At 33.4% G+C, this 25,842-nt stretch overlaps 3 protein-coding genes across 3 annotated transcripts; 2 read left to right on the forward strand and 1 right to left on the reverse strand.

Moving 5' to 3' along the window:
- The first annotated feature begins 5,156 nt into the window (after window positions 1-5,156).
- LOC144442556 (uncharacterized) lies at window positions 5,157-8,974 on the forward strand. The gene is made up of 4 exons (XM_078131933.1): window positions 5,157-5,530; window positions 6,070-6,306; window positions 6,711-6,852; window positions 8,140-8,974. The coding sequence occupies exons 1-4, from the start codon at window positions 5,241-5,243 to the stop codon at window positions 8,911-8,913; spliced, it is 1,443 nt and encodes a 480-aa protein (XP_077988059.1). The 5' UTR covers window positions 5,157-5,240; the 3' UTR covers window positions 8,914-8,974.
- On the reverse strand, window positions 6,969-10,089 carry LOC144442608 (uncharacterized). Its single transcript, XM_078131987.1, has 3 exons — window positions 10,057-10,089; window positions 9,654-9,733; window positions 6,969-8,068 (listed from the first exon to the last, which is right to left on the reverse strand). The coding sequence occupies exon 3, from the start codon at window positions 8,028-8,030 to the stop codon at window positions 6,969-6,971; it is 1,062 nt and encodes a 353-aa protein (XP_077988113.1). The 5' UTR covers window positions 8,031-8,068; window positions 9,654-9,733; window positions 10,057-10,089.
- Window positions 10,090-16,515: 6,426 nt separating this feature from the next.
- Window positions 16,516-18,208, forward strand: LOC144442085 (SCAN domain-containing protein 3-like). Its single transcript, XM_078131356.1, has 2 exons — window positions 16,516-17,268; window positions 18,071-18,208. Exons 1-2 carry the CDS (start codon window positions 16,516-16,518, stop codon window positions 18,206-18,208), a joined length of 891 nt encoding a protein of 296 aa, XP_077987482.1.
- The last annotated feature ends 7,634 nt before the right edge of the window (window positions 18,209-25,842 follow it).

Raw genomic sequence — 25,842 nt, forward strand, 5'->3', positions numbered from 1 at the left:
AATGCGTCTTTTAGTTTTGACGTTTTGATGTTGGGACTATATATGATCATTGTAGTAAGACGAGGTGTGAATAACAAGTATAGAGTTCTAAGTTTCATATCAAGTAAATATAGTTGAGTATATATCAAATCTAAATAAACTAAAGTTCACACATTAATTTCAATCAGAGTTTCACTTCTGTAAAATACTAATATGGTGGGTGGTGATGGTGGGGGTGTTACAATGAATATGATTTTGTAAACAGCGCCCCCAGTGGCCAAACTCATGTAATCTTTTATCTTTCTGATGACTTGCCTATGATGTGTCATAATGTAAAGCAAAGTTGCACTATGCTTTCAAACAGAAAATAAATATGCAAATGTCGTATGTCAATCAATCTTTCCTTCAGTTCTAGATTGGCCATGCTCCAATCTAATTTATACCCAGGTTGTTCTACATCGTTTCACAACAACACAGTCTACACAATCATGGTTTTGCAGTGTTCAATTTAAACGCAATAAAGATCATGTTATCATTACTTTTCCAAATATTCAACACATTATGCTTCAGAGATATGCGAATTATTATATTATTCTGAAAATCTTTTCTTTACTCTGGATTTCAGCCAGAAAATACTTGTGATTGAAGCATTTTGTCACTATTTGTCTTTTGATCTGGAGTGACAAAGATAAGATTCTTAGTTCACATATTTACCTCATTAGTTAAAAGAAGACAAATATTGGGGAGTGATATCTAATAGTCAGTATGCTCCAAGGGGTCTCTAATTAAACCATGTCTGGTCAAAATCAATTAATCAGAACAAAAAGTTGTTCATCCAATCAGTGAACCCCAACTGTTATAATGAAGTAAACAGTCTCCTAAGCTGATAAATGTACCATATGACATTACATAACTGCAGCCCAATAAACACTAACTTTATGAGGGACTGTGTTATTGGTTAGAATGTTGTGATTGATTAACAAAGACTTGATGTTAATGGCTGTGTGGGTGTCTGTGGATGAATTTTAAATTACATCTCATGCATCTTAGGACTTCTATCTAGAGTAACAACTTGGACTATACTGTGAGTGGCGGTAATTAAATCGTAACAATACCATATAGGAACTTGACTAGAGACCTAATTACCCAAACTAAAATGAGATTGGTTGACACAAAAACTTCTTGTCTGTGGTAAACTGAATTGGTATTATCTTACACAATCTATAATTCAGGTCTGGTCTGATAACATGACCACCCATAGTTATTTTGTTCACCTGTTCTACATAATAATGATGATGTCAAAACAAACACATAGGTGTTACCGTGGGTTATACTTCCATGGCCTTACCCACAACTTGAAGATAAACAAAGCCGATCGCAACAAGGTCAAGGACGTACACCATCGAGGCGAGATTGATCGAAACACACATGTGAACACAGCTATCGTACATTACGGCAATGCCTGCTTTGCGACGAAACAGCAACACGCGGGGCTCTCTGCGAGTACCATGTTACGTTAATCGGTAACGCACGTATCCAGAAAATCGGCGTAGTTTTTCCTTTATATTTTCATGGGTTATCGTTAAAATATGGACATTCTGGTTATAGAATATTTACTTGTAAGACAGTGTCGATGAATTGTGAAATTTTTGTAGGTCATGTTTGGTCGTGAATGTGTAAACGTTGAAATGTGTAAATTTGTATTGCATACCCTGTCTATGTTATAGTGTGCGGAGAAGGTGACATGAGCGAGCGCGTCCTCGCCCTTAGCAACCAATTGCAACAATGTATCATCCGACACTCGCTACAGAAGTGAGCCACCAACGTTCATTTTGACACGATATATTTCTCGAACTCACACATCACATGCATTATTACATCAGAAATCTACCTCTACAATAGGAAAAACTGGGTTTTTTTGTTTCGTTTTTAAATTCTATTTTCATTTTGTTATTTTATATATTCACAATCTTAGCTTTATTGTGCCATGATGCCCATGGCTAAAGATGCCAATGCAATATTCATATAATTAAACTTGTACGAACCATGCACACTGGTACTCGAAAATAGATCGAGGAACGGCAACTTCATAAAAATATAAACGACAATATACAATTAGATTGTGTAAAGAGCGAAAACTTACTTGGTGTTATGTTACAGCATAACCTGGAGTGGTCTGATCACATAAGGTATATAGAATCCAAAGTTAAGCCAAATCTATATCTTTTATCGAGAATGAAACATTTCCTTACAGTACATTCCAGAAAAATATTTTACTGTAGCTTTATTCTACCCTATTTATGCTACTGTTCTAATGTGTGGGGTACTACATCGGCTGTTAACATTCAAGTATTAGAGCGTATTCAAAGACGCTGTATGAGATTAATTCTAGACACTGATCATACAGTACCAACAAAAGATCTTTATCTTCGTCTAAAATGGTTACCCCTGACATTAAAACTACAGTTAAACAGACTTGTCCTTGTATTTAAAGCTATAAAAAAAGTTGCACCTGATAATGTAAATGCTCTGTTTAACCTATACTGTCCCACACGAAATTTACGGTCAGCTGATCAGCACCTTTTAGAAATACCTAGAGCCAAAACTGAGTTTTTTAAAAAGTCATTTACAGTAAGAGGAGCCAAAGATTTTAATAATCTACCTGTACATTTGCGTAAAATAGATGCAGTTGATGTTTTTAAGAGGGATTGCTATAATGTCTTATTTACAAAGTATATGGATGAATCATTTTAAGTCAATTGTACTTATTAGTAGTATGAAAAAGGAGAATTTTGGATCACTTCTATTTTAATCTATTATATAGCCAAATAAAGTCTCTTTCTTATATTAATAAATTTATTAATATATTTTTTTATATCTATATAATCTATTAAAAGATAAAATAAAGCTTATCCATAAAAATTGATTAAAAAATGACTAAATTTGTTGTAGCTGTTATAAGTAAATTAACCGCTTAGTGAGGTCACAGATGTTTAATTAAACAGATAATAATAATATATGTATATACATACAATCATCAGTCACGCTGTTATGAGTCGGCTAATTACATACATTAGTAAAATGTATCTCTCTAAGTGAACTGCCGCCTCAGGTCACAGCTGTCGCCTCAGGTCACATCTGCCGCCTCAGGCTACCACAGGAATGTTTAAGCATAGCAGCGTAGTAGGTTACTATAGCGTAGCTGCATAGTAGGACAAGTTGGTTAAGCTAACGCACTAAATATGTTTCAACATGTCACAAATATTTTCACTCTTTTCATACTGTTTCTAGGTCAGATTATAAAGGTTATCAATGTCAGGTTATTCAATTAAACAGATAAGAATAGATATGTATATACATACAAAGACCATTAATCGAAATGTCAAACTATTGTTCTGGATTTCGGATTTGTCTTATACGAGAGAATTGCCTCACTTGCGGTAGATCGGCACCAGAATTCAAATGTGACAAATGTAACCAATGTTTTAAACAAAAACAAAATTTTATCAAACATTTAAATATAAAACATTCCTGCGAGAATAAAAAACGTGAACATCCTGATGCATGTCTAACATGCGGACGTGTTTTTCCTGAATTCGTATGTAATAAATGTAAATTTGCATATACATACGAAGGTCACTTAAAGATACATTTTAACAGAAGTACACCTTGCGTTAAATAACCTAAGAGAGCTTATTTTTGTGAATGTGGTAAAAAATTAAGTAGTTATCCTTCATTATATATACATAAAAAGAAAAGTTGTAAGTTTTTACAGTTAAAAAAACCCCAATTGAACTAATAAATTTATATTTGAATATTAAAAATCTTTTGATTATATATACAATATGACAAAGATTTTGAACCCACGCACTAAGCGAATGATAACAGTTGGCGGATGTGCATACAATAAACTTTTACAGAATGGCGATTTACAACATTTACCTAGGGTTTATATGACAAAGATTTTGAACCCACTCACTAAGCGAATGATAACAGTTGGTGGATGCGTATATAATAAACTTATACGGAATGGCAATCTACAGCCGTTGCCTGAGAATATCTTAGATTGGTCGATACCTAGTGGTCTTCCCCGACCATTGGCGGAACAATATTAATCCTATTACCAAACGCATGATTAAAATAGGAAATGATACGTATCAAACTTTTATTAATAAAGGCTATCGTCACGTTGGTGGTGTTTTAATACCACCTAAATACCGTGAACTCGAGAGAGCTTTTAGAGGCAACGTTAAGTCATATGAAATTGATATTACTGCGAATGAACCTCATACGCAATTAATTGAAAATAAATATTTAATAAAAGAACTTTTAAAACAAAATTTAGAAGATCAAGGTGGAATAAAAGCAATATTAACCTTGAATATAAAATTTGTTAAATACAACTTAAACGGTAACGTAAGCAACGTAAACAATATGGATACAGAGATAAATGAAATAACAAATAATGGTTATTTTAATAGCAGTCCATTAGTAATTACAAATACTGATCAAATAGACGAACAAATGAGCGTAAGTTTCGAAAGAATTCTTGAACACATCGCTAAATGGCTACGTGAAGGTTCTGGTTGGCAAATAAAAACACTTCTTAATTTTTATGTAAATATTGTAAGATACGAGCCTTTACAAGGTAACTCGTATATAAAATTGCCGAAAGAACTACAACACCCAATGAAGGGCCTCATTAACATACAAAATAATGATAATGAGTGCTTTAAATGGTGCCATTTAGCGTATAAGTTCCCAGTTGAAATTAATAAAAATCGACCATCGAGATACAGTAAACATATTAACGATTTAGATTATAGAGGAATCACATTTCCAGTAACCATAAAACAAATTCCTAAAATCGAAAACCAAAATAATATATCTATTTCCGTATTTGGTTATAGTAACAAACAAGCATATCCAATTTATATTAGTAAACAAACTAGTGAAGATCATCTTGATTTACTACTAATAACTCGAGGTGATAATCAAAAACATTATGTTTGGATCAAAGACTTTAATCGATTCATGCATGGTATAACAAAACATAATGGAATAAAACATTTTTGTAGATATTGTTTGCAACATTTTTCAACCGTAGAGATTTTAAATCTACATAGTCCCATTTGTTTTGAAATAAACAAGACGCAGGCTATTCATGGTTCCACATTACGTAATAAGCCCCGCCCACCATGGTTACTGTTGCTACGCCCCACAAGCTTTGAGTTTGTGGGACATTGTTCTGATAATAAAACATGGCGGCAAATTCGTATGGAGATCGTCTGCAGAGCGTACCCGACGATATCTCAATTGCCTACCTCCCTGGAGTTTCAAGTCTTTCCACAAAGGCACAGGATAAAGGACTCAATTATTTTACTCAAGGTTATGTTCATGACATTAAGATAAATAACGCTAGTAATGATTTGAAAGTATTGGCGCGATGCTGGCGATCAATGAGGAAGTCCGAGTCACCGCACAAAATTGAAGTTGACATTTCACGAGTACTGAGGAAAGTGACGAATGCAAACTGTTCTTGTAAGGCAGGGTAAGTTTAATTTTTTATAATGTTTAAACAATTCACCAGTATTGCTAAAATTGTATTATTTGTTGCTGTTATCACAAAAGAAATACGTAAGCCTCTACGTACGTAGGAAGGTATATGAACAAACGTACTTCAACTTTGAACTTTGTGTTTGCCTGTTGTGTAAACACTGCGTAGACGCAACTTCCGTATCGCTTTCATCTCGCCCTGGCCTGACATATTCATGAATCATACAAATATAGTTTCCGCTAACTACTAATGAAAGGAGTTGATTTTGTTTGGAAACTTTTCATGATATTATTTTATTATTACTCCGGTATGTTGAATGAAGTCAATATTTCCATGGAGGGTCAGACTGTATGTGTATGTACCGGTACCTCGCCCATACTGCATGTCTACCCGTATCCGCAACATCCTGCCGCCGTACTTAGACCCTGTACATGTACGTGCACGATCCTTGTTGTTGCGTTGTATACTAGTAACTGCCTGTCTATACATTTTGTTAACAACTGAACACTGACTGCTATTTATTTTCATTTCAGGTTAAGTGGCCACTGTTCACATGTCATCGGTTTGATAAAATCACTACAAGGATTGAAGCTACACAACTTCACTAATGTACCAGCACAGCTGAGCTGTACCAGCATTCCACAACAGTGGCATGTTCCAAGGGGACCAAAGATAAAACCAGTCCCAATAAATCATGTTGTAGTTGCAAGACCAACCATTGAAACGAGAAAGAGAAGACCAATAGTCTGTCAGGTTGACAGTAATAAGAAGTAAGAAACAGTACACCATCATGATTTATAATTTATGATTTTGTCATTACATTTTCATGTTGCAAACTTTTGTATACTTGGGAAAAGTTAAAATGTTTTGATTTCATTTCTGAGGGCATCTCTTTAGAAAGGATATGTCAACATTGGATGATTTATTAAAATCTGTCATATATGTGTGTGTCATAGCCATTTTGCTAGCCACAAGTCTTACAATATGCTATAGTATCAGTCTCGTTTAAACACATCAAATACTAATTGAATCACACCACACACTTGTGCAGCAAATACATAATTTGATGCCAAGTACACAGAAACATTTTGTGGGTTTCTTCAAAAGGATGTGTATTATCAGATTAAATACTCAGGTAATTAACTCCTATAATTGTGTTTTACAAATGTTTCAGGTTACCAAAAGTAACTTCAACTGACATAGGCATATTACAGAATCTGAAAGGAACACCCTTGGCATATACTGTATCAGATGATGTACCAACAACAGATACATCTTTTGGGGAAGTGCAGTTGGGATCTATGTTATCCTATCAGGTATGTGAAATAATCAACAACTCCTTGATGGATATATTTTAATATGTGATGTGATATGTAAATAAAAGACACCACAAATTAACAGAGTGTATATAGTAGTCCTGCCAGTTATTTGTTTATTGTGTTTTCTCTTTCACAAAGACATCTTGAAATAGAGTCAGATAACAACACACTGACCAAATATTATTGATCTTCTCAAAAAGAGTGGCTTGTATAATGTCTGAAACAATTTTAAAAGTCTTTATTTTAGCAATGAGGCGTTCAATATGGATTCTGTGTTTTGCTATTTTTTCTGTAATCTGTGTATCTGCCACTGACATCTGAGAAGATGATGATATAAAAGGAGGAATATTTAGTTGCAAGCCAAGTTCAGATATTTCTTTCTGAATTGTGAATCCTTTATCAGACATGATAGCATCACCTGGGATAAGATATCCATTATCTAGGAATTGTTTCAACAATTTTAAAAATCCACTCTGTTCAGATATCTGTACATCTGATATATTCCCTGTAAATAACTCGGACACAAAAAGTAATGATCCACACGGATCACATCCTATTAAACTCTTAAGTGTCGTACTTGACTTATAATCACTATACAACTGACTTTTAAGGGCCAACGCACTGGGTTGTTGTGTCTTTAATTCAGTACAGTCTATCAGTATGACAGTTCTTGGAAAGTCCCTTTTAAAATCTGCAGGCATTTTATTCATAATAATACTCCTGTGTGGCCAAATACTAATTTGACCTAACTTCCAATACATGTGGTCAATCCATGTATTAAAGACATCCCCAGCTGACTGTAGTCCTAAACCAAACCTTACTGCTAAGTCTCGCAGTCCAAAATTATGCCGTAAACGACACAAACATAACAAGAGACAATCTTTACCTGCTAGGTTTTTTATATCTGTCCTAACTTTCTTGTAAGATAACACAGTATCATTTGGTAAAAGAAATGATAACAAGGCTAAAAATCTAACATAACTAATTCCAGTATAGTATTTAAAAAGGCCCTTAAGTTTCTTTTGATTTCTCAGTACACAATCAACACCAAATTTACAATTATTTGTGACATCCTGCTGAAGTTTCTTGATTTTTAGGTCCCTTTCTGTTATCTCAGATTGAAGTTTTTTTATGGTGGCATCCTTTTCTTCCAGTTTGTTTTCTAATCTCGACATTTCAGCAGTTTGCACAAGTAGGTCAAGAGGTGATGTCCCTGTAAGATAAAAACACACAAATATTTAATTTTGTAATCTATAATGAACTTGTCATTGCCTTTTCTTTCAGATGAACAACATGAAAACCTCTAAAGTATCTGATGGTATGGGCTGTGGACCAACAACCCTCCCAAAAACAGCACCAATAAAGCTACCAGAGGAGTATCGTACCTTGAATAAAGAACATTCTCAAATTGACCCAGAGACACTTGAAATAGAGACAAGGGGACAAGCAAACAACGAAACTTGGATTAAGTCACGAGCATGTCGTTTAACAGCATCAAATTTCGGTAGAATTTTAAACAGGAAATCTGCTCCATCTGAAAAGTTTCTGAATAGTTTGTTCCAACATAAATCGATCACAGCTGCTTCATTAGAATATGGAAAACGCAATGAGCCAAAAGCAAAATCAAAATACCTTGAAGTACACACATGCAGACATATCCATGACTGTGGTCTTGTTGTAAATACAGAATTTAGCTTTTTAGGTGGGACCCCAGATGGAAAAGTATGCGACCATGGAAAGTGTGGAATTATGGAATGTAAGTGCCCATACTGTGCAAGAAACCTTACCATCGACCAGGCAGTGAATGAAGTGCCAAATTTCATGTTGCATCGAGGACCTGATGGTGAAATAGTGCTCAAAAGAACCCATCCATATTTTGCTCAAGTACAGGGCCAGTTGATGGTAACAGGAGCAGAATTTTGTGATTTTGTTGTATTTACACAGATAGATGTTTTTATTCAACGAATATTGCCAGATGTTGAGTACATGCAGGAGATGTTGCAGAAGCTCTGTGCATTTTTCCAAAAGTATGCAAAACCATACCTTTGCAAAAAGTAATATGTAATAATAGTATGTAATAGTGTGACTTTCACAATAGTATGTGTCCCAGGCATACTTGTATGCAGCCCCAATAAAATATATGAATAATAAAACTGATTGTGATTGTTTCTGATTAATAAGTTGACAAAAATGATGTGTGTAGATTGATGTCTAGAATGCTACTTGTGTCAGTAAAGAAAGTACTGTTTATCTTTTACACATTTTACAGTTGGGTAGAAATCTTATGACACAAGTTTTTTTGTCAATGTATGGTGGTACAGAAATTTGAAATAGATTTGGCGTAAGAGGACACCTGCTCAACTCCATGTTTTTTTTTTTAGAAGAATGAGAGCTATAAATTGTACAGTTTGATACACAATATAATAACATTGTAAGGCTAGTTCCTATACAATATATTTACGATTACCACAATCATCTCCACTCACTATATATAGAGGTCATTACTCTAGCAAAGAAATCTGTGCTACCCCAACAGTGTTGATATAAACATGACAACTGTTATGAAGAGTTCTGTAGTAGATATTAGCAATTGTCTAAAGGAAGTAACTAATTACAACTGCCTGTTGGTTTGTGATGGATTACTACTGACACTGTTTACTCTTGGCCCAGCAGGTGGTTTAGCCAGATTAACAGGTTTATTGGTACCTTTGACTAGACCTAGTGAGTGGAGATGATCGTAGTAATCATAACTCTGTTGTATACTATACTTGAACTAGACTAATAACATTGGTACTTACAAGCACATTCTGTCTGAGTCCCTACATTTCTCTCCGTAACAAGGCCACTGCTGCTAATCAATGGCGGATGTATGGATACACTATGAAAAAAAATGATTTATAGTATATATTACATATATGCATTCATATTGAAAGGGGAGGGGGGAGTGAAGAGATCAGATATATTGTCCATTATACATAAAATGACACAAAGTCAATGAATGATGATGTACAAATTACAATGTATGTTTTCTCTACATTTGAAAATACAAGTCACTCATCTATATTGTTTGTATTGTTCTGAATATTAATACACTGGTAATTTATTTTTATTAAAACTTTTAAACAAACATATACTACAAATGACTTGAACAGAACCATCATAAACCATGTCTACTAAACGAAAATTTAAACATTCACTTACACAGGATCATTGTCGAATATGTGCGCTAGACATTTTCTCTTTGACGGCTGCACAGTAGACAAATCACCATCACACTTGTCCTTTCGCTTTGGTGGGGGTCTTGTTGGTGTATATGAACTGCCATCTGCTGGCAGCGGGTCAGGACACACATCAGTTGGGCCATTAGAACCCGGAAAGTGCTGTTTTTAAAAATAAACACAAACGGCTGTAAGTTGAATATGAAGGTGAATCTAATTCAACGAACTAAGTACATTCTCTAATCAATCCATAAATACGGCACATCGCATACATCTTGAAAAGTAATTTTAGAGTAACCTGTCGATTGAGGGGTCTAAATTACTGAAAACACCTCTGGGTTTGTTTAAATTTGAACCAGGAACTTAAATGTTAACCAAAAAGAAGAATAGTTCAAGCAGACAACATTGCCCTTTGGATCGAGGCCATGGTTCGATTTTTGCAAACGATCGTTCAGCTTCAGAAGTTCAGTACAAACATTCTTGCACGATGCGAAAAATGCAAAATAAGAACACTGTAACAGTTAATTTTAACCATTTGTAAATTTGTATAGATATATAATTCTTACCTTAGAACAGACATACTTGTGTTTATTGATTTTGTCGGTATTTAGTTGGTAGTGTGGTCTGCCACACGCCTTTATCCACCGCAGACATTTTTCTAGTTGTGTTTTCGGTTTGGGGAATGGTACAAAGTGGATAGTAGGTTTAGTGCCCAGATACCGCTCATCTGATTTGCACGTACCCCAAGCACATCGTTTCACCATTTTCGTTTGAACTGTCGCAAAAACACGGTTACAATCTGGAACGGCAATACTGCAGCTCAATCACGTACGTGTCGTACATTCACTAGTACAGTGTCGATCAATGTGGGACAAAATGGCGGCTGTAAGCAGGCGTGACATTGCTGTGTTGTGATTGGCTAAGAGTTCTGTTTGATTGACAGGAGTGGAACCATGAATACGGTTACCAACCGAAGAAAATAAATGGTTATCATTTAAAAATTATCCGAAACAATTAAATTTGTTATTTACGCAGATTTTGAATCTATAACCGAAAAAGTGAATACATGTATTAGCAATAATACGGTATTTACGCAACATTACCAAAAGCATGAAGTATGTAGTTTCGGTTATAAACTAGTCTGTTGTTACGATGACACATTTAGTAAAAAAAGTGTTATTTACAGAGGGCCAGAGGCATCCAAGAAATTCATGGAAATGATGTTATCGGAAGTTGATTATTGTAAGGATATTAAACAACGACATTTTAACAAGCCTCTGTGTATGAGTAAAAATGATGAAAACTGTTTTCAAAAAGCGACGCAATGTCATATTTGTGAAACGCTATACGAGAAAACCGATAAACGAGTCCGTGATCATTGTCATATTACCGGTAAATACCGTGGTTCAGCGCATGAATCTTGTAATATCAATTTCCAAGTAACGAAGAAAATACCCGTTATATTCCACAATTTAAAAGGATATGACAGTCATTTCATCATACAAACCCTTGAAAATTTTAATGAAAAGATTAGTATTATCCCACATTCTATGGAAAAGTTTATGGCTATAATGGTTGGTACTAATTTAGTCTTCATAGATAGTTTAAATTTCTTGAATGCTTCATTAGAAAAACTCGTTAATAACACGAGTGATTTTAAATACACAGAAAAGGAATTCCCTAATAGTTTAAAATTATTAACGAGAAAGGGTGTATATCCTTACGATTATATGGATTCCACCAAAAAATTCAATGACATTAATCTTCCACTAAAGGAAACATTTTATTCTATTCTAAATGAGACTGGTATTACCGATGAAGATTATGAGCATGCGCAAGATATATGGAAGCATTTTAATATGCAAACCATGGGTGATTACCATGATCTGTACCTTAAAACTGATGTACTTTTATTAACTGATGTATTTGAAAATTTCCGAAAAACATGCAATCTATACTATAATCTCGACCCCTGCCATTACTTCAGCGCTCCAGGATTATCTTGGGACGCCTGCTTAAAAATGACTAAAATTAATCTCGAATTATTAACGGATATAGATATGCATCTATTTATAGAAAAGGGTCTTCGTGGAGGTATTTCATATATATCCGCTGGCCATGCAAAGGCAAACAATCCATACATGAAAGATTATGATCCTACTCAAGAATCAAAATACATAATGTATTTAGATGCAAATAATTTATATGGTTGGGCAATGGTTCAATCTTTACCAACGGATGGATTTAAATGGGTTGATGTAAATGACCTTGGCGAGCTTGATTCGCTTGACTGTAAAGACTTAGATAATTATACCAATGAAAGTGAACGTGGATTAATTCTTGAAGTCGATCTTGAGTATCCTAACGAGTTGCACGATCTCCACAACGATTATCCTTTAGCTTCTGAGAGATTATGTATTACCGAAGATATGTTATCTCCGCATAATAAAGATACGTGACTTATTTAATATCAAATGTGGAAATATAGAGAAATTAACTACAACTTTGAAACCAAAAAGGAATTACGTACTTCATTTCCAAAACTTAAAACAATATTTATCACTTGGTTTAAAAATCACTAAAATCCACAGAGCTATTGAGTTTAATCAATCAAAATGGATGTCGCAATACATTTTATTTAACACGGAAAAAAGAAAGAAAGCAAGAAATGCATTCGAAAAAGATTTCTTCAAACTAATGAACAACTCTGTATTTGGACGAACCATGATGAATGTACGTAAGCATCGTAATATAAAATTATGTACGACGGAAAAACAAATCAAAAAATTAATTAGTATCTAAACCAACGTTTGTTACGCAAAAAATTATAACTAAAGGATTGGTTGCTGTTGAAAACAAAAAGGAAAGATTAACCCTAAACCAACCTTTATATGTTGGGATGAGTATTCTTGATTTATCCAAAACTTTAATGTATGACTTTCATTACAACTATATCAAAGAAAAATATGGTTCATTAGCCAAGTTGTTATTCACAGATACCGACTCATTAATGTATGAAATTAAAGCTATTGATCCCTATAAAGATTTCTATCGAGACAAAGACCTGTTCGATAATAGTGATTACTCAACTGAGAGTCCATACTATTTTGGTTTTAATAAAAAAGTAATCGGTAAAATGAAAGATGAATGTGCCGGTTTACCAATCACTGAATTTATCGGACTTCGAAGTAAAATGTACTCTTATATCATGGAAACTTCGTCAACCCGAAAAGCAAAAGGTATTAAAAAGATAGTTATTAAAAAGAATATTACTCACGAGGAATATAAGACTGTCCTTTTTGAAAATTTACAAAAGAGACATTCTATGAATACTATTCGATCGATAAATCATCAGATCGGTAGTTATACAATCAATAAGACTTCTTTGAGTTGCTTCAATGATAAACGCTATGTTCTCGATCATTGTAACACGTTAGCATATGGTCACGTTAATTTAGGTAACTGTAAGTAACGTAAGTAACGTTAGTAACTGTTAGTAACGTTAGTAACCTTTAAGTTAGCTCGAGTAGAAATGAAATTGGCCGACCATTAAAATCTATTGGATTGTTATTTTGATCAGTTATCCAAATTCGAAGATTAGTTATATACATTTGATTGATGGGTACTGGAATATTATCGGGAAATGGATAAGTAGTAGCTTTTCCTATATCATCCTGGTCCTCTAGCATTAAAATTTGTAAATAATTAGACCTTTTCCCATTGATGTAATTAGTAGGTGTATCTATAATATCGCAATGGACTACGTATTCAGTCACAGTAAGAAAATTTGCTCTGTTTGGACTAATACCCGGTGAACTATATTCTTTTTCTTCAAAACCAAGTAATCTCGCAAAATTCTTTGGCTTTGAAAAGTCTACTTTAACATTATCACCGAGTACCATCTGTGTTTTTCCCGATGCTACAATTCTCTTAATATTAATTAATTGCGATCTACCAATCGCTTGCGATAATGTTTCTTCATTGTAACTACCCGGTTCTACTTTTTTAACTGATCGTTTAAGGTTAACGGTAAAAGCAATTTCATTGTTTTCTTTCGTAATATTATGCCAGGAATTATATAGTTTACACTCTAATAATCGTATCTGTTTATAACCAACCAGCGTTTCTGTAAAATTGGTAGTAATATCACTAGATTGTTTGTTTACATACAACTTCATTGTTTTAATATTATAGTATATATTATATATTATATATTATATATTTAATATAAAAAATACATTACATACATTACATACATTACATACTATAATGTACCATCGCCATCAGATTTTGGACTAGGTAAGATAACACCTCGAGGATATGCACTTAATGATCTCAGAGATATTAACGCAAAAAATTTATCCGGACGAGATAATAATAAAGATTTTGTTTTAAGATGGAAAAATGAAAAGAAAATATATAATATAGAACCATCGGCGGTTCAATTAAACCATGAACATACTAATAATTTAGCAGATTTAAATGATGTGGATGATACAATCGAAGAATATAAAGTATCAAAATATCATATACCATTTGGTTTTGCGTATAGCAACAGAGCTGCTACGTTCTATACTTTTGATTTACCACGGGATTATGTCGAAAAGCTTGAAAAACCATTAACCATTGATCATGGTTTAACTGATCGAGTTCCTTATGTGTCAGTTTATAATAACAATGATAAAACATTTCGTTTAGCTGATATCAGACTTTATTTACCGGAACCAGATCCTAGATTAGACCTGTTGAACTTAAAGCTGCATTTAAAATTGGATGAGACAACAACATTAGTAGATAATGACAATATTTTTATTAGAAATATGAATTCAGGGAAATGGTTTTGTGATTATGCCCTTGATGAAGGAGATATTAAGTTATTTTAAGATACGCAGTTTAAAACATTTGCTTTGAAACCTGTTGATGTGGCTAAACTAGAATTGTCTAGTGCTAGTGATGTGGCAGTGGATGATATGAAGAAAGTAACCAGCGGTACCATTATTATCGAATGTATTAAATTAAACACCGAGGGTGAATACGATACTTTCTTAGATGGATTTTCAATAAAATGTCAACGATAATATTAACGTTACTTTTACAGAAAAAATATCGTCGTTCACATTAGCAGAAGGATTACTGGAAAATGAAGTGTCACACGCAATAACAGAAGGGTTAAAGTTTCTAAATATTAAAACAATAACTTTGAAACGTTTGTTTCTTATAGATTTTAAAGTATTTTAAATATAAATAAAAAAAGATTAATTATATATACACATACTGTAATAATGACCGCAACAATAAACTCTCGCAGCTTATCTCTCAATGATCTTAGTGATATTAAAATTAAGAAACCAATCACAGGTGTTAAATAACACTTAGAATATGAAAATAATACGTTTAAATTAAAACCGATTCCACCTCCAAAGCCTACAATATCGGAGCCAGAGATTGCGATAATTGAATTAGATTATAAAAAAGTTGTTAGATTATTCGTAAATGAATTTTCTCATATAATAAACACGGATAAAGTAATATTTGATAGTGATACAAATGATTACTTTATTCAACCAGGAGCTTATCACATTCAACATTTTATAGACTCCGCTAGTATTTCTAAGGATATTGAAGAGAGCTCAATAATTAATATTAATATAAAATTCGATGATAAAATTAAAATATTTCATTCAACATTCGTTATAAACAAACAAATTATACCGGCATCTGTGTCTCGATTAATTCATACTAAAAAAAGGGTTAAAGTCACTCATAGTTTTACGGTCTTTGATCGCGGTTATAGAAAAATAACTTATCGTTCCACTTTGGTTATCAAACCTTTAAAAATAATATTTTTAAATATATAGTATAATTGTCTATAGTATAAGTGATACCATACACAAATGATTGATCAAAATATTAAAACGATACAAGACCTAGTCGATTATCTTATACGAGTATGTAGAGCGTATAGACGTTCTTATAAATTATTAAGTCGTGGTAATAAAGGGATACTTATTACTAGTGGAATTATTTCAGGTGTTGGTGCATTAGCTGCCGTTCCAGCGATTCCAGTTTTTATTAGTTTATTAGCAGCTGTTCCTATAGTCGTTACAGTTGTAAACCAAAACTTAAAATTATCGGATAAAGTATCACGATTAAAAGTACAATATAAGAATTTCAAAGAATTACTAACATATACGCAAGCAAATATTTACTCCGAAACACCTCAAGAATTTATTCAAGAAGTATTTATGAAGTCTCTCGAAATGCAAAAAGCTGTCAATTATACTCCACCTTTAGAACGTTATTTAAAGTATTATAAACTGAATGGTTATTCAGATATTGAAAAATCAGAAGTCAATAATCAAAAATAGTTACCAGAGGTAAATAATGAAAAAAAAAAAAAATAAAAAAAAAATAATGTTTACTAATATAATACATGTATACTATGGATCAGTATTTGCGAGACTTGTATTATAATTCTGATTTAGCATACAGCGGCATCGCAAAATTGTGGCGTAAAATCAAAGACTCAGATAATAAAAAAATTAAGTATAAGGAATTGAAACAATGGTTGGAACAACAAGAAGTTTACACTATGCACAAACCAGCGATTAAAAAGTTCCCTTACCGCAAAGTATATGTTTCTGGAATCGATGATCAGTGGCAAGCTGACATTGTAGATATGCCTAATGACCAGAGTAAGAATCACGGGTATCGTTACATCCTGACTGTTATCGATGTGTTATCTAAGTATGCCTGGGCGATACCACTCAAGTCAAAACGTGGTATTGAAATGGCTGACTCCTTTGAATTAATTTTTAAAGACCGTGAACCGAATAAAATACAGTTTGATGAAGGACGAGAATTTTACAATAAATACGTTAAAGATATCTTCGAAAACCATGAAATTGAGTGGTTTAGTACACGGTCAGATAAAAAGGCATCGGTTGTCGAGCGTTTTAACAGGACACTTAAATCACGTATGTATAAATATTTTACCGATAAACAGACTAGAAAATGGATTGACGTACTAGATCGATTAGTGGATGGTTACAACAATAATACTTATCATAATTCTATCCACATGACTCCGAAGGAAGCATCGTTACCAAAGAATGAAAATATCGTTTGGTATAATTTGTACGGTGCTTATCTCACTGTTGAATATGGAACTCCGAAGTTTAATATCGGTGATATCGTGAGAATTTCCAAATACAAGAACGTGTTTGCCAAAGGATATCTACCAAACTACACGCGTGAACTTTTCAAAATCAAACAAATTATCTTTGGTCCCGTTATTGTTTACACTCTGGAAGATTTATCGGGTGAAGACATTGAAGGCACGTTTTATGAGCAAGAATTATCGATTGATACGACTAAAGAATCGAAGGAATACAAAGTTGAAAAAATATTACGTAAGAAAAAAATCAAAGGCCATGAATACGCATTGGTAAAATGGTTAGGATATGACGATAAATTCAATTCTTGGGAACCGATTGAAAATATCAAAAAATTAAAATAATGTAATGAAATAATGAAATAATGAATTAAAATAATGTAATGTAATAATATATAGTACATTACAAAATGTTTGGAGAACGTAATATAACTAAATTTTTAAATAAATACAAAGACGTCCTTGGTTTTAATATAGAGCTAGAATGGGACAACTTGAGAAGAAAAAATATGCACGTATTAATTATAAATGCGGGAATAAAATTGAAAGATCAAAATTTATATCAGGTTATTTTATCCTTTTGTAAAGAAGTCGAAAAAAAGAATTTTTTTAAACGTATAGAATTCATAAGTTTATTTCCAGAGACAGAGGACAATCAAGAGATTAAATTTTTAAATGAATACTGGGTTCTTAAATTAATACAAGATACTAGAAACAGACGTATATTTCAAGATAATTATGGAAATTTATTAGTATGTTTCATATAATTTCATACAGTTTATGTATATATATGTATATAGACCCTTTAATATACATGTATTAGAAAAATGTGGACATTAGGATTACCAGATACGAAGTTAACAAGAAAGCCACCCTTCGGAAAGCCACCCTTCGAAAAGCCAAAACCAAAACAGCAGCCGCAGGAGTCGCTGCATTCGCTGCATTCGCTGCATTTGCTTAACTATCGAAAACATTTACTCTAGCACAAGGCGCAGCAAATATTAACAGTTTACACAGTTTACACAGTTTACACTATGCACTACACCAACCATTTGATACTATAATGTCCGTGGATATACGAAACATATTAATCAACATGGTTGTTTATGTAAGTGAAACCGATCGATTCAATATAATATTGAGAGATATATTCAAAAACTACATAATAATTCATAAAAATGCAAAAACTGCCAACGAGTGGTTGAAAGGTCCAAATATGCAGCACTGGGATCAACAATTGAATTTTGCTGTTTGGTTAGCTACGACCGGATGCGGTGTTAGTAGTCATGATCATCTGTATAATGATGATATTCCGAGACAGATTCAATCATTTTTTAGATTTCACGTGTACTTTACTATAAGAAGAATATTGAATGAACTTTCTTGCCCACTACCTGACGATCCCGATACTTTTAATAAAGTCGATAATTTATATGATGTACCGTCTTATCATAAAATATGCGATGAATTCGGATTAGATTATAATACAGATTTCAGATTCACGTATGACACATCGGGAAACAATGGTATAGGTGTCGGTTATGAGTGGTGGAAAAAACCATATAAGATATCCAATATAAATATTAAGATACAATGGTTGAAAACCCCGATGCCACAGATAAGGCTCGCAGAAGTTGGCATTGGTATAAATTTCAAAATCCCGATTATAAACAATATAATTATTTTGTTTTACCAAATAGCGTGGGTTTTACGCAAGCGGGTTTAGGAAGATTGAATCGATCGATCGAATCTTATGTATATTGCGTGTTAGGAAGTCAAGCAGACACGCGAGTAAGTATAGCAGACTCTGGCGGTGCTGGTCAAGAAACGAGACAAAAAAAGATTTCATTACTCGAGGATGAGACGAGAGGCATTAATGAGGACGATAGTATACCTCGTTATCAAAATGTAATTAATGCAACGAGAGTAAAGTTAGATCTAGCCATTTCTCCTTCTTTATGGTTAATCCCGAGTAAAATGATTATAAATATGAATACGAATGTGGCGGGTTATAACAATTTCTTACAACAAGCGACAGAAGATATGAAGTTCGGTTATAACAACATAAATAATGACGTAAAAGAATCGGCATTAAAAGAAATGGAAGGCCATGATGATCCGGTGCAACGACTAGCATCGCCAGAAGCGGTAGCAGCGGTAGCAGTGGTAACAGCGCCAGCAGCGGTAACAGTGCCTGGCGAGCGTGACGTTGTTCATGAATATTCAACGATGGGAATAATAGTCGGGACAATATTTTTAAGTTACTTATTTATATAGTATTTGTATAGTATTTGTATAACATTATATAGTATTTATATATAGTAGTAGTAAGACTGTAAGATGTCTGACTATGATCATTTCGATATTAATCCTGAGTATGAAAATGAATATGATGACCTTAGAGATCCTACGGAAGACTTGGAAATGACAGACTACGAACAAAATTCGTTGGAGCAATACTACCTGGAGGGCTTTCAGGAAACATCATTCACAGACCCGATAGACCTCGTTGGTCCTGCTGGAGCTAAATTGACTGAATTAAGAAATAAAATATTGGAAGATACTATTGATAAAGTTATAAAAAAAGTGGCGTGCCAGTTAATCGAACTGAATTACAATTAAATACACATGTAAAGGATGGAGAGTTGTATGATAATATAACAAATCAACGGATTACAAGAAATGGTAAACTTTTAGCCAAAAGTACAATAAAAAGTAAAATTGGTACTGCAGCTGCTAATAGACTTTTCGAGGATACTGCTGCTGCTGCGACTACCGGTCCGTCATTACCTTTAAATGTGGATACAGTCGAAGCAATAGATTTAACACCACCAATGATTGGTCAATTAAGAGACTATCAAGCTTACCTCAGAAGAGACACTGTAGGTAATAAAGATGAAATCAGTAAGATTGAAAACAAAATTGAAGAATGGAATGAACTCAACCCTGAATATACAATCATGCGTAAAGAAATTGATACAGCAGTCAAAAGTTTAGAAGATTTGTATAATAGAAAAAAAGAATTGGAAAATAGACAAAAAATCGAAGAATTAACGCAAGATGAAAAAAAAGAATTAGGTAGAATTGAGATTCATATTTTAAAATATAATAAAGAAACTAATATTTTAAACAATAAATTAGCTGAGACATCTTCTTTGAAAGAAGTACTCAAAGACCCGAGTCTTAGTATTAAAGATAAACTGGTGATTCTTTTCAAACGTAATGGAGTTACTATAGTTTCATTGGCAACAGCACTCGGTTTAGTTATAACTACCATAGCTATTTCATTAGGTATTAAATCACCACCCGTTGGTCCCAGCGGTAGTGGTAGCGGTAGTAGCGGTAGTGGTAGCGGTAGCGGTGGTGGTCCAGTCAAAGCAGTTATTAAACGTGTTGCGGATGTATTAAAATGGTTAGGTAATAAAGCAGCTATAGCACTGCCGGGTATTATTGGTTCTATCGTGTCATTCGTTTTAAAAACAGCGGGACAAGTTGTAGGATTTATAGCTGAACATGTATGGCTGTTGGCAACTGCAATAGCGATATACCTTTATGAACGGATTTTAACTAAACAAAAAAAAAAATAAATACATGAAATGAAATGAAATGAAATAATTACTAATACTATTTTTCATTTCAGTATAATATAGTATAATATATAGTATAGATATAGTAAAAGAAAAAAATGCCTTACAATAGAGAACTACAAGGTGACTACTCAAAATTGTACGCACTCGGTAGTAAAGGAGAACGAACTCATCACGTTGTAACGAATAATCCAAATAGTGCAAACCCGGTGAAACTTTATATATCAGATGTCCAAAATTAGAAGACACTATTGTTCTAACGGGTAAATTCAATCTCGTTTTTGATCTTAAATTAAATGGTCATAATAAGAACTTCGTTGTTCAAAACCTGTCCGCCAACATCATCAGTAATTTAATTTTAAAATTCGAAGGGGCAAAATTAATGGATTTATCAAACTACAATTTAATACAAAGGTATAAAGATCTGTATTCAGATAGAACAAATAAAACGTTGTATGGAATTCAGTCAGAAAATCTCCGAAAATTGAGAAGCGATAATATCGATGGAGTTGGTGGTGGGAATTATTTAGGAGAGGGTGCACTTCATAAGGCATACGGTAAAAAATATGCGATCGATCTCGCGAAATTGCATCCTAAAATGAATGGTCATGGAGCCGTATATCCTTCGAGCTTAGGAAGCCATATCGAATGGGAGATTACTCTCGCTCCCGTTAATAAAATCCTAGTATGTGAAGACACGACTGGTTGGGATTATGCTTTAAAAAACATTCAACTTGAATATGAAACGATAAGAGATCCAAAGTTAGCTATGGAAATTAATGGTTATTATAACAGCGGTAACAGTTTTCTTTACGAACATATTCATCATGAGAGAACATTTAACTTCCCTGGTACGGATACAATTATTAACCAGAACATTAATGTACCACGTAGAAGCTTGAAAGGAATTTTTATATTATTCAGTACACCACAGCTACAAAATGCATTAGACACCGAACTATTCTTTAATCCTAGTATTAATTCTGTTTCAATAACGATAGAAGGTATCGCAAATAAAGTGTATGCACAGGGATTATCTCCTAGAAAATTTTGGGAAGAAACCAAACGTTATTTCATGTCATCCGAGTTCTGTTGCGATAAACTAGAGGAAATAACTGAGGAAAACTTTCTGTTAAATAAATATTGTTTGTTTATTGATTTAAGAAGTTTTAAGGATAATAGATATCACGGTAATGGTCTGAAAGTCATGAACACAAAAGATGGGGTTCAACTGGAAATTCAACGAGAATCCACAGACCCGCAAGAAAGAATAACCGCAAATATTTTCATTATAAGTGATGCTATGCTTAAAATTCAAGAATCTAAATTAAAATCTATTATGTATTAACATTATTAACATATTAACATTTTAACATTATTGATAGTATAGAATAACTCTAAAATGATCTGGCTTGACCCTCCTTTCAATATGCTTATTAGTGCACCGACATGTTCGGGTAAAACAGAGTTCATTATGGAACTATTACAAACGTATTATAAAAACGTATTCGATTATATAATCATAATCTGTCCGACGTTCATAAACAATAAAGCTTACGATAAAAAATGTATTTATAAAGACTCAGACATTATTATAATGATTCCCAACATAGAAAAAATAAATGAAAATATTGAACTCGTGTATGAGTGTTATAAAAATACAAAAAGTCTAATTATACTAGATGACTGCGCTTTCACGAAGGATGTCAAATCTCGTGTCAATATTTTAACTAAGTTAGCATTTTCAGCTCGTCATGATAATATTAGCGTATGGGTACTTACGCAACAATTTACGAGTATCGACAAAACATTTCGAGAAAACATCAGTATGCTCGTTCTTTATTACACACCGAGTAAAAATGATGTTAAAGAAATAATTGAAAACTATGGAATGGAATTAAACAAGGAAGAAATTAATGAATTTATAAAAAAATTAAAATATACTCCTTATAGTAAATTAGTATTTCGTTTAAGACAACCGTATAGTATAGATTTAGTATAGATTTAGTATAGATTTAGTATAATTAATCTGATATTAATATGTCATTGCTGTAAATCAATGATGTTATCAATATTTGTTGGTTATTTATTGCGTTAGTTATCATCTACTATTTTTATAAAATAAATAAAAATATAAATAATATTTTACTATTATTATATAGTTACTATAACAAAATGGAACAAACATTGTCAGAGCTCACTATTTTACAACCTACAGCACCGACAGCAGAGTCACAGGTGTCCCCAATAGTAAAGTACAGAGAAAGATTACTTTGTATCATTGCTGCTGGACAATCAAAAGCTTTCTTAGGAAAAAATTTCACTCTCGAATATATTGAAAAAGCGAGCGATAAAGAAATTGAAAAATATTATAAGATATATGAAAGCACTTACAGTTCTCTCGTCAGTGACAACATTGTAAATGGAGTTTTATTTGGGATTAGTAAATTAGTAGGACTTGTGCTTCCAGTACATGATGTGAATAAATTAAGTGACGACTTGAAAAACAATTTTCTCGTTACGAATCAATTCAAACAACTTACTGGAAAGTTAGCATATAGTTATGGTCCTCTTTTGGCATTGACAAGTGGTGGTATCACTATTTTAAATAATATGAACTTTACAACACACAATGTTAACACTGTTAACACTGTTAACACTTGTCTCCACAAGAAAAGTGACTTGACTGAAAAGAATAGTCAAAATGAAAAAAATGACTCGAATGACTTTAATAACTTGAGTCAACTTGATCAAGAACTTGTTAGAGAACTTGCTATAGAACTTGATCAAGAACATGAACAAGAACTTGATCAAGATATTGAAAACCTGAGAAGCGTTGTTACACCTGGCGTCAGAAACGTCCCCTAAAACAGGGACGTCTTGACTATTTTCTCATCACTCCCGATCTAGAAGCTAGGACTACCAACTGTGGTATCAAATCTGGTTACCGCACAGACCACTCCTTGGTTATTCTCAACCTTAATCTTTTTAAAACAGATAGAGGTAAAGGGTTCTGGAAATGGAATACCAGTCTTATTACAGATAAAGATTATGTTGTTATGGCAAAGACTATTATACATGAAACTTTAAATGAGTATTCTATCAATGGTAATGTCGACAGTGCAGAGGTCGATTTTACTGAGTTTTCTATTAGCGACCAGTTGTTATGGGAAACAATGAAATTGAAAATCCGCGGTGCCACTATTCAGTATACTGCTAGACAAAAAAGGAAACGCAATAAAAGAACAGCTGGGTTAGAAAAAGAAATTGATATCCTCGAGGTACAATGCCAGCAAAATCAGGAAAACATTGGTGAACTTGAAACGAAAAAAACTAGAATTAGAATCTTTACGTGAACATCATATGAAGGGAGTACTCCTTCGTACTAAAGCCCGATGGGTTCAACATGGTGAAAAACCAACGAAATACTTTTGCAATTTAGAAAAACGTCGATATGTTCACAAAACGATGGAAAAGTTGACTGATAATAATGGTTTAGTTTTAACAGAGCAAGAAAAGATTCTTGCAGAAGCTACAAATTTCTATAAGAATCTCTATACCAGTCGTGGCACTACGGAACCAGTTTCATCGTTTATGAGGGATTTTAATAGTAATGATATCAATAAGCTGTCGGATGACCAGAGTTCAATTTTAGACGGTGTAATCTCTTATGACGAATGCAGTAATGCACTAAAAAAACATGGAAAACGGTAAAACCCCTGGTTGTGATAGGTTTCCCCCTGAATTCTATAAACTATTCTGGAGTAATATTGGTCGTTTAATTGTTAGATGTATAAACGAGTCTTTTCGAAAAGGAAATTTTTCTATTTCTCAACGTAGAGGGGTAATTACCTGTATTCCAAAGCCAGGAAAAAACAGGCTTAATATTAAGAATTGGAGACCAATCACTTTATTAAATACAGATTATAAGCTCGTTGCTTCATCAATTGCCGCACGTATCAAAAGTGTACTGGATGATATTATAAGTTCGGACCAAACAGGTTTTATCAAAGGTCGCTTTATCGGAGAAAACACTCGTCTTGTTTATGATGTGTTAAACCAAACCAAAGTTCAGAATATTCACGGTATGCTTGTACTGATAGATTTCGAAAAAGCTTTTGATTCGATTGAATGGGCAACTATTGATAATGCTCTGAAGTTCTTTAATTTTGGGGAAGGGATAAAAAAGTGGGTTGCTACTTTTTATAGTGAATCCAGTAGTTGTATCTAAAACAATGGCTACTTCTCTCAATTGTTCAATTTAAGCAGAGGAGTAAGACAAGGGGATCCCCTGTCACCCTATTTATTCATTATTATTGCAGAGTTGTTAGCCATTGCCTTTAAAAACGACCCTGATGTCCGCGGTATCAGTTTATATAATATTGATGTTCTCCTGGGTCAGTATGCAGACGACGCTTTCCCTTTTCTTGATGGGACAGAGAAAAGCCTTGCTAGGGTGCTAGATATTCTTGACAGGTTCACCAATGTCTCTGGCCTGAGGGTTAACAGCGAGAAGACAAAAATAATTTGGATAGGGGCTTCTAGTCATAGTAAGAAGGTTATGCTGCCAGAGAAAAAATTACAATGGATTGATCACCCTTTCGAGGTGCTTGGCTGTACTTTTGACGTGGATTTAAATGATATATCCCTGTTGAACTACGATCCTAAAATTTCAGAAATTGAGAGACTATTAATAACCTGGTCCAAGCGTCCTTTGACCCTATTTGGGAAAATTACCGTCATTAAAACAATGGCATTGCCGAAACTTACTCACTGCCTATCTGTGTTGCCAAATCTAACAAGTGTACAAATCTCTACATTAAACTCGTTGTTTAACAAATTTATCTGGAATGGTGGCAGTGATAAAATCAATAGAAATAGACTTTGTCTGAAGGTAATAGATGGTGGCTTAAACATGGTGCACCTGTCAACATATCAGAAGGCCTTAAAGCATTCCTGGCTTCAAAAAGTTTTTAATCCTAAGAATAAGAGTTCATGGAAATGTCTT

Source organism: Glandiceps talaboti, chromosome 11 (genome assembly GCF_964340395.1).
Source record: "Glandiceps talaboti chromosome 11, keGlaTala1.1, whole genome shotgun sequence".
Classification (NCBI taxonomy): domain Eukaryota; kingdom Metazoa; phylum Hemichordata; class Enteropneusta; family Spengelidae; genus Glandiceps; species Glandiceps talaboti.